This window comes from Drosophila nasuta, chromosome 3 (assembly GCF_023558535.2).
Source record: "Drosophila nasuta strain 15112-1781.00 chromosome 3, ASM2355853v1, whole genome shotgun sequence".
Classification (NCBI taxonomy): domain Eukaryota; kingdom Metazoa; phylum Arthropoda; class Insecta; order Diptera; family Drosophilidae; genus Drosophila; species Drosophila nasuta.
Genome location: NC_083457.1, coordinates 37,242,851 through 37,253,606, shown reverse-complemented (window position 1 = coordinate 37,253,606; position 10,756 = coordinate 37,242,851). Strand labels below are relative to the sequence as shown.

The following is a 10,756-nucleotide window of genomic DNA, read 5'->3' as shown; positions in this document are numbered from 1 at the left end:
TATGTTTGTTAAGTTGCGCAGCGCTACGCATTCCGTTGGTATTTTACCATTAATACTTGTCTACTTAACGGTAAATTACAGACATTAAATGCACGCACACAGCAAGACAAATGCGTATGTATGTGTGTGTGCGGGTGTATGTTCGCTTGCACATATCTTTCACTGTATTGTACGCATGTCAAGGACTCGCAGTCTGTGTCTCCTTCTGTATGTGTTTGTCTGTGTGTGTGTGTTGCGTGTGCTTATTTGTTGTCAGTACGCGTCAAACATTTGAAAACATTTATTTTTGCCTTACTATAATGCTACATTTCTCGTCTAACACCACTGACAGCTCCCCCTCCCCCCTCTACTCTTCCTCTGCCTTCCCCTGCCATGACATTTCTACTTTACGAGTGCTTTTTTTGTATTGTCCGTCCTTTCCGCAGTTCGGTTTCCATTTGTTGGTTAACGACTTCTTGCCACAGTGCGTGGCCAGGACCAAGCTTAAATGCCAGTCCACAATTTGTCATCCATTGAGTTGGATACGCTTTTGTTCAATTATATTTTAGTAATAATTGGAAATCTTTATGCAACTAAATTTTATTCATTCCATCGCTTTATTTTGATATAGAAAAGCCAAAAGTCATAATTAATGAAGTGCTTTTATAAGCTCGTTTTATTTGAAACTATGTTCACGCAATTTGCAGTCAATTAAATGGGCATTGTCTATGTTGTAAAAACATCGATGATCAAATTTATATTGCTTAGGTTATGGAATACAACTTTATATTGTTTAATTAGGTTTTAACGTTTTTCTAGTAGTAAAAAAAGTAATGTATGATTTATCAGCACTGAGTAGTTCAATACCTCAACTAATTTAAATATCATTGTAAACTGTAATTAGTACAGTTGTCCCCATTTAATCGGTCAGCTCTAATTAAATATTCTTTTTGTATGCAATGCATTTAGTTTACAAAAGAATTTATCTTGCTAAATGTCAAATCAAGTTATTTTACCAGTGTAGAATCATTAAATGTATATTATCATTTTAATACTTTTTGTTATAATTCAGCAGTCTAGTTTTTTATTAATGTTTATGTTTGTGAATAATAAAAATCAGAGAATCGTATTATTATATTTTCTTATAATATTTTATTTGATTTAATCTTACATACATAAGGCTTGAAAACGTTTAATTTATATTAAGATTCATTCATTCTTAATACCCATTAATAAAATGATTATCATTTAAATAATATCTTTATATTGTATCTCAAGTTAAAAAAAAACTTTTGTTGCAAGGAGTACTCAATTTTGCTATTTTAATTTGTTAAGCTTTAATAGCTAAATGTGCAATCAAATTGGCAACATTTTTGTTATATCGAATTGCAATAAACAAACACATGCTTTTAGAATGTGAAAGAAATATCTAAAGATGTGAGTAAAAAATTTCGGTCTGGCTTGGCTTTAAATGCGCATTGTGAAATTCCTTTAATCTTCAGTGGAGATACACACATAAATGGACGTTGTTTGGCAAAACAAAAACCAAAACAGCAGCAGCAAAAAAGGGCGCCATTTCCTTTGTATTTAATTTCTATTTCAACAAAAGTAAAACAATACCAAAAATCAAACACACAAAGCAAGTGAAAGGTGATGCAGGCATCAGGAAGTAGGACGGCAAACACAGGGCAGGATGAGCAGAGAGATATAGAGAAGGAGATGCGGCGCACAACTTGCGAAATACTTTTGTGTAACTTTGGCTGAAAACTTTATTTTGTGTATTATATATCCTGTTAACAATATACTTCAGTTTTTCTGCCGTTTCAGCCACCGCTTCAAAGGCAGGCGGAGCCAGAATAACAAAAGCCAAGAGTCACTTAGCAGCTAGTCTCTATACATGTGTATGTGAATGAGTGTGTGTGAGTGTAGAGGTATGCGTAGGAGTGTGTGAGTGCGGTTTCCGTTAGCTAACAGCCTCAGTTGGTTTGTCTCATGCTGAGCACTCGAGCTGAGCTGCTTGAGCTTTTCTTTTGTTTAAATTTTGGTTTGTGTCAGCAACCACATGAACGTACACACACTCACACACACGCAAAGTCACTAACACACTCATACCATATACGAGCCATATACAAAGCTAAATTGTTTTAAAAGAAAGTCAAAAGTCTTCCATGCCCCACCACACCACACACCTCCGCAAAAACCCATCCAGACCAGGACAACTCAGGCAAACAGCAAACAAACAACGGGCTGTGGCTCTAAAATAGGCAAACGGGCTGTTCGCTCGGTTACTGCTTTGCTCTGCGTCGGGACAAAAGTTGTTCAAACTAAACAAGTCATGCACATTTCGATACCCTACATTCAAATATCCCCAATGGGTATACACTTTAAAGTATGTCATCGCGGAGTGATTGTTATAAAAAGCATTGTATTTCAGTTTCAGCTATCCAAAAGCATTTCTCTATAATGAAAACTAAGCTAAGGTATACCCTGTAAAAATAACTGAGTTATTTTTAAAGCAAAATGATCTGATATAGGATACAAAAATCATTCTTTTACTCCATCTTATCTAATTCCTTTAACTGTTCCAATTTGTAAACTATTAAACGACCAACAGATTTATTATATTTAAGCTAGCACTATTCAAAGATAGTTTAGTTTCAAAACAACTCCAACAACTCTAACAATAATACTAATAATATTTAATAAAAATAAATTGTAAACTCCGAAATTGGCATATTCTTTTTCTAGCATTTATTTCTAATCTAAAGTCAATATTAAAATAGTTTATAAATTAAAACTAAATGAAACAAAATAATTGGATCAAAACATACAGCTAAGTAGTATTTCATAGTCGCTTAGTTGTTTTAGAATTCAAACACGCTCGACTAAACCTTTATAATTTCTTGGAAGCGCATACGTTTTGTGTTTGTCTCCGATATACTACTGTGTGTTTACACACATATATTTATATATGTACAACATAAGTATATGCAACTGATTTCCGTTATCGAGACCGCGTAGCACACATAATATAATATATGCCTGCTTACTTACGTACGTCGAGTGCCATTCGCTTGTTTCCTGAGGAAATTTGCATTAGATGCCGGCAGCTGCTCATTTCGATTTACACGATTCACTTAAAAAACTCGCTGCCAGTAAAGTTTAAATAAATACAAACGCGAAACCCACTTGAATATGCTAATGATGAAATAAAGTTGCTTAAACTTGAAGCTGCCCTCGAAAGTATGCTATACTTTTTAGCAGTGAAAAGAGCTTCGCTTTGTCGTGGCACAAATCACTGGCTTGGCAGGCGAATGGATGGCCATAAATAGCAAATTGACACTATTACAAGCATTAGAAGACCGCCCTTCACGCTACACAGCATCCATTCATCCATTCATTCATCCATCCAGTGGCCCGTCTATCTTTTATGGGCTCGCAGCGCGTGTGCGCCTTAATGGACACCTTTCAGATTAATTGCCTGTTGGCGCTGCGCTGCTCTGCGATGCGACACGGCGGCCACATGAACCGCAAAAAGAACAAAGCATTAAAGTGTGGCTCAACCTGGACTTTGGCGATGTGGGGTGTATTGCGCCTGTATTTAACCAGCCCAAGTCACGTGTCAAATAAAATGTCAACAAAACAATTGAGTTATTTATTTGGCAATGGGCGCCGAGCACCGAGCACCGAACACCAAGCGTCAAAGCGTTTAATTTCGCAGGCAATAGCAGCCTCCGTCTCCATCTCTATCGAGCGTGTGCCGAGTATTTAAAAATCCATTGGCGGTCACTCGGCTAATGCCAGGAGTTATTTTGTCAGCCTGCTGGCTCAAGTGCCGAGTTCATTGCAATGCAAGATGCCATTCGGGTATTCAATCCACCCCGTGCCGAACCCCGTTGGCACAGTTGACACGTGCGCTCTCTGCCCCAGACATTGTAGTCTCTCTATCTTTATCTGTGTGTCCTTGTGGGCTGCGTGGCAACTAGAAAATCATTTAGCGGCAGCAGCAGGATTAGCTGATGACACGCGTGTCGTAGGTTAGCGTCCACAGGCTCGAGCTCGAGCTAGAGCCCGAGTTGCTCAATTGAAATGAAAATGATATTTGCACAGGGCCCTGCCTGTGGCTGAGGATGCAGAGTGGGAGTGAATAGACTGCTGCTGTGTGCTATATATATATACGCATACACACACACACACACACAAATATATATTGTAGATGTACGCATCCTTTTTTGGCTTTCGCTGCTAAGCAAACACAAATAAAGACCTTTGATGTGAATTTATTGGCAGAGGCCAGAAACTAACATTGAATTCGGGAGGAGGGCGACAGGGCGAGAGGCGTGAGAAACATCTCTGTCGCTCGGTTGGAAAATTTGCACAACAAATGTGTGTATGAATTTTTGGTTTTGCGCATAAATGCATAAATAACGCATTCAATATGAAATTATTTATGCATTATGCATAAATAAATGCTAGATGAGTTGCCGAACTTTTGCGAGAAAATCATCCCCAGTGGATCAAAGTGCCAAAGTGATTGATTTTTATTTCCATAAATTATTGCTCTATTTTTGATGCTCAATAAAAATTGTGGACAAGAGAGCATGAACTTTTAAGAGTAATTTGGTGGGAGTATTGATATTATTAAATTGAAACTGTTCTCGATATTATTAATCTGACTTACATTATTTATTACTTTTAATCTAGCGTATAAAAAGTAATTATGCAAATAGTGTTTTAGTTTATTAATACGTTGAGTAACAATAATAGTTTAGTCAGCCTTATTAAAAAACCAATTACATAAATTTTAACTGCAATAAATGACGAAAATAATATGTTGTAGTATGTTAATAGCCAAGATTTGGCTAAAATATTATAATGTGGAATATTTATATTTAGAGTAATATATTTTGCAAACTACGATAGCAATAAAATATATTTTAAGTTTCTAATAACATTTAATTTAAAGTTTAATAATAATAATTAAATAAGAGTCACTTCTCTTGCCTTGTGTACAAATTGAATTCTGCAAACTTCCAACTCAGGTTATTATGTATTTTAATTATAAAATATTTAATGTGGTATACAAATATTCAATAAAATTACACATGTCTGCATCTGTATCTTTTAGCTGTCCATCTCTCGAATGTCAGGTTGTAATATTTTTCAGTTGAACTCAGTTCAGTTGGCTGTCAACAGCGTCAGGCGTCAAGCGTCGTCGGCTTCAGTAGCATCAGCATCAGCGTCAAATCTCAATGTCACACGCTGGAAATTATGAACAGCAGTTGGAGCAATTGGAACAGTTGGAGCAGCAGTCGACAATGTCACACGATGTCATAAAATGAAATGTGGAAAAGCACCACACAGAAAATGAAATTGGCTGCAATTTTGCCCCACTAGCACTAGCGTCAAAAAGGAGGTGGGTCCAAACCGTTGCCAGCCACATAAATTATGTAAATACAGAATGGCCGACATCCCTTCTGACTTCCACCTCGACTCCTTCGACTTGGTCTCAAACTGAAACTCAATAGCTACAACTTTGGTTTTTGGCTAATAGTTGCACACTCGGTGGGAGTTGGGAGCTCGGTTTTTGGGACCCATTAGGCCCACCACATGCGCGGAAGGAGGAGGAGGAGAAGCAGGAAATTTCCGACAGCATGTTGCGGAACCCGGCAACAAAAACGTAAAGCTGCTGCCGTGCTGTAGTACGACCAAAAAGGTCAACATTTTACGGTTGATTAAAGTACGTCGGACTGTTGTTGCTGTTGTTGCTGTTGTTGCTGTTGCTGCTGTTGTGGCCCCTGGCGCTCAAATTGTTTAAATATTTAATGAAGTGCATAAAAATAATTTACAAAAATATTTCATGCATTTTCGGTCGAACAAAAAAATGGCTTAAATACGCATTTTGTTTGCGCCAGCTTTTTTAACTACTGTGTGTGTGCGTGTGCTTGGGTGTGTGTTTGTGTTTCTCTCGTACTCGAACGCGTTTGCGAATATATATATACATATTTTTGTCAAATATTTTTTGTACAATTTATTTGTAAAACCGCCAAAAGGCAATTTGTGCATATTTGTTAATGGAAATTGTTAAAATGGCTTAAAGCATTTGGCCCCAAATGGACTGCGGCTCGTCTGGCTGTCTCGATGTCTGACCATTGGTCTGGCTTGCTAAAAGGCCGCCTAATTGAGTGAATGGGTGAATGTAGCATGGCCAGAAAAGGACACTCGAAAGCCCACGCTTTTTTCCATCCAGAGACTCTATTCGTAGTAGCTGGTCGTCGGTTATTTTTGGTCCGTTTTTAATATAACAAAAAATATTTCAATTATTTAGGCTAAGCCTTTTTGGCCAAGGCCAAGGTGTTAATTTGGCTAATTTCATTGCGGGCACAAATATTTCAGATTATTTCATATACAACAATTTGCGGCCAAGCCAAAAAACAACCCCCTGGAAAGCTACCACTTCCCTTCCCTCATCGAACGAACCCAAAAAAAAAGAAAACAATGCGTAATCTTGCATGCGACAAAACAAGGACAATTGCAGGAGCAGGAGCATGTGACAGATTGTGGTGCTGCCTCGGGGGATGCTCTAGCAAGGACGAAGTGTAACAAAGTGGAAGTGGAAGGAAGCCGTCATGATGTTGCAACAAGCACAGCGAAGTGGACAAGTGGTCGAAGTCGTGTGCTGAGAGATTTTATGGCGCAGAAAATTGAATGATCGATCGCTGAAATAGGCGCAACTAATTAATTTCACGTCCCTGACAAGGGGCGTTCAAACTGGGCGTGGCTGGGCCACCTGCAACAGGAAGTTTGCTGCACGTGCGCACGTCTCTGAGTTGCCACTGCTGTAGATGTCTCTGCTACTTGCCATAAGGCCAGTGAGTGAGCCGCATAAGCCATTTGCATAATTTGCAACTTAATTTCAATGTGAAATGTTGCGCACTTTTCACACGTGTGCGACATATTTTTTTTTTTTTTTGAGCTTTTTGTGGTTGTCGCTGGTTGTGTAGCTTCATCGTCTTGCCACGCCCCATTACCACCATCACAATTTCTTCCCACATTTGGCTTCACTAACCGCAATGCCACTTTTTGCGGTTCACTTAATTTTTTGTCATTAAGCAAGCGCGCGGCCATAAACTCGTCGCCCAGTGGGCGTTGCTCCTTTGGCAACGCCCAGTTGCCACTTTCCTCAGTCAGTTTTGGGCTTAAGGCACGTGTAGTTTTCATCGGGCTTGGCAAAGACTTCGAAAGTCAACTAATTTATTCATGACATCATCATTAGGATGTCGTGGTGTGCGCACCAAACCTTTGATCCTGCTCAACTCGCACCTTCTGTAACTCTCTGTTTTTCTCTCAGCCTTTCTCTCTCTCCGAGGCAACCCCTTTGCTAGTTCTCTACTTCTAGTTAGCTGTTATTTATGTTTATTTTGCGTCGAGCCAAGACATCTACTTTGTTTATGTTACCGCCTTTGAGCAGTCTCATGCCTCTCGCCTCTCCAAAGCGACTTTGTGAGGCGCCAAAGGCTGTGCTTTAATTGGCTTACTCGTACATAAGTTTCCGAATGAGTTTCCTCAGCATCTAGCACTTCTTCTTTGAATTTTAATGAGTCTCGTTACATTTCATTCTGCATTCGACTAACATAAAAAAGTTGCGTCAGAGTGTAACTATGACAAGGTGTAGCAGGTGCATGCAAGTAGTGTGCACTTTATTTAGTAAGATTAGAATATAAAAGTAGACAAAAGTTCAATATATTAAATGAAAATATGTATAAGCAAACTATTTAAAAATATATGTCTTAAATACGAAGTTTAATTTGGGGTGAAACCTAAATAAGAAAGATCGAAAATAATATGTATTTAAAGTTGAGCCAACTTGCATATTCTAAGAAATATTTTCTTTCTAATTTTTTTATTTAAAAAAGACAGTTGTTAACTAGAAGACAAAACTACACAACAGAAATGAATTAACAAGCTACAAGATCATAGCCCTTAAATACAAAATTCTCATTCATGCTCTTTGCTTGGAGGTAAAATAATTTAATTTAATTTTCTTACGAATTGAGCTCACTATATTAAATAAATGGAGTTAAAGTTGTTTCTACAATTTCATATATACGAACATACATACAATATGCTAAATACTAATTTCATTTTTTTAAAAAGTTAATTATTTTTATATTTGATATAATTTGGCATATATATTTTATCCATTTATTGCAACAAAAGAATTGCCAATGGAGTTTGATGGCAAATTGTTTTTCATTTTAGATTATGGTGTTCACTTTAATGAAATACATCAATTGTAGAGGTCTAACAGTACTTCATACACTATTTAAAGTCTCTTCCCTTTAAGAAACCTCTGCTCCACCTCTGATAAACTCCTCTTTCGTCAGCCAGAGAGTTCAAAATGTCGTTACAACAAAAGTTACAACTCAGCCAATATGTTGCACTTTTCAGTTGGCAATTACAGTCGTCGCCTTGCTTATCTGCTTTATGCTGCTGCCATTGCGTTGATAATTGACTTTATAGCACTTAGTGCTGCTGCATGCAGTTGGTGGCATGCCGTAAACTGTGTCCTGAGTCAAACGCTGATACGTTAAAAGGTCAACAAAAAAGGCCGACATAAAAGACACACAGAGCACAGAGTCCGGGACATATGCAACAACATGCAACGAGGAAGCAGCATACAACATTGAGAGTACAACATGCAACATGCACTTCAACTTCATTACAGAAGTCACCAACGCACAAAAACACAGAGAGAACACAGGAGACGAGTTGCATGCAACGAGGCGCAAATTTACATTTACATTGACTGAATGATTCTCCAGACCAGCAGACCATCGCTGGCAAATGGACATGGATATGGACATGTGGATGTGGACCTGGACATCGTCATGGATGCTGATTGATTTCGAGTGCTGCAGCAGAACGACAACGGGGCATCCAAAGGGAGAGAGAGAGAGCTGTGCAGCAGCAGAGCGTAAAAACCACGAAACATGTTTGGTTTGTCATTGGATGCAGTGAAGCGCACGTTCGATAGCTGGAGGCGAATGGAGGAGGATATGGGGAGGCAATGTGGTGGCTGGGGTCAGCCGGCAGGGGCGCCAAAAAGTGACCAGCCTCATTGACATTGGACGCACGCACTCTGTGCTGCTCCCTTTTGCAGTTTGCTGTTTCTTTTCCTGTTTTCCAGTTTTCCGTTTCATGCGTGCGTTTCATGTGTGGCTCTTCAATTGGTCGTCCTGCAACACGTTCACACACACACATACAAAGAGACGAGTAAGTGTCCGTTTAGCTGTTTTGCGTCACTGTCAAACTGTTCTCGATGTCGTCGTCGTCGTTGTTGTTGTCGCTTTTTGTGCTCTCTCTTTTTGGTTGTCGTCGTTATTGTCCCCGTCTCTGTATGTGTGTGTGTGTGTGTGTTTGCTATGTGTGGTTGTCAGTCTGTATGCTGTACTTTCATATCCTTGTGTGCATGCATGTGGTGAGTGCTGCAATGTCCTTGTGCAAACTTCCCGCAGTTTGTCGTCGTCGTTGTCGTTGTTGTTGCTGCTTGTTGTTGCTGTTGTCATTGCTGTTGTCGTTGCCGCTCATCGTTTCATCGTTTCCTTGTGCTCGTCCTGCCCATCAAACCAGCTCTCGCCTTCTGTTAGTCACTTTGGCCAGTTGTTGCAGCAAGAACTGCTTCTGTTGCATATTGTGTACTCGTTTTCCTTCCGCTTTTTCTCTGCCTTCCTTTCTTCTCGCTTTTTTTTAATAAGTGCCTCGTACATTCGGCATACGCCAAGTTGTCCCATCAGCGACATGTTATGCTGCTGCTCCAGCTTCTGCCTTTTGATGCTTGCATTTCCTGCGGTTTACAATGGAACGTGTGTCCAACACGGCACAAAACACAGACTGTCAGACAACACAACAGAATGTAGAGTGACAATTAGAAGTTTCGCTTTTGCAGACTTGCACTTGTTCTCAAGCAAATTAGCTCGCTCTTAGCTGATCTACAATCGGCATTATGTATGCTTTATCCTCAACATCTTTTGTCAAGTGGTGCGCGCACGCTCAATTGGCTCGACGAGTGGCGATGAAACTTATCTGTAAGCGATATCTGTCAATAATACGAACATATAAAAAACGCCCGAGGCGCACTCGCACTCTCACACTCGAAACGTGGCAGCGCGTGGCGCAACTTAATTGTTAAACATTTTGTAACATTTTCGCATAGATTAGCATCGCAAAAAAGCGAACACAATGGACCGGGTGTGCCAGCAAATCAAACAGGTCGTCGTCGTAATGGGAACGGGAATGGGATGTTTTCCTCACTGGCGGGTAGTTTGCTAGTTGTTGTTGCTTTGGTTGTTGCTGTTGTTGTTTTGATTGTGATGCGCGGATAATCCTCGTTGCGGCGCGTGAGCTTCGTCCTATGTGTTTATTCGTTTGTTTGTTTGTTTGTTTGCCTATTGGCTCGTCTCCAGGAAGGTGTAATGCGTTAAGGGGCAGCCAGAGCACAGGCCAGCCCAAAAAGGCAACATCAACATCGCTGGGCAAGTCCAGCTCGAACGCGTGCATCGCACACGCGCCATAGATTTTTCACATGGATAAGCTTTTGCTTTTGCGTTGGCGACCAGTTTCATCCTCTCGCCTCACCTCCTCTCGTCTTTTTTTCCATTTGCCGTTTCCCTTCTATCCCTGATTTCTCAGCCTCTCATTTGCTCATTCGCGAGTCAAAAGTTTTCGCCATGGCTTTGAAGTTGCCACCATCATCGCGTTGGCTACTTCAAGAACT

General features: G+C 39.8%; 1 protein-coding gene across 1 annotated transcript; it reads left to right on the top strand.

Moving 5' to 3' along the window:
- Positions 1-8,885, top strand: LOC132788215 (uncharacterized; the record flags this gene model as incomplete). The annotated part of the gene is given in 2 exon segments (XM_060795548.1): positions 1-114; positions 8,805-8,885. Coding segments are annotated over 2 exon segments (195 nt in total), but the record flags the coding sequence as incomplete, so codon positions are not given.
- Positions 8,886-10,756: the final 1,871 nt, after the last annotated feature.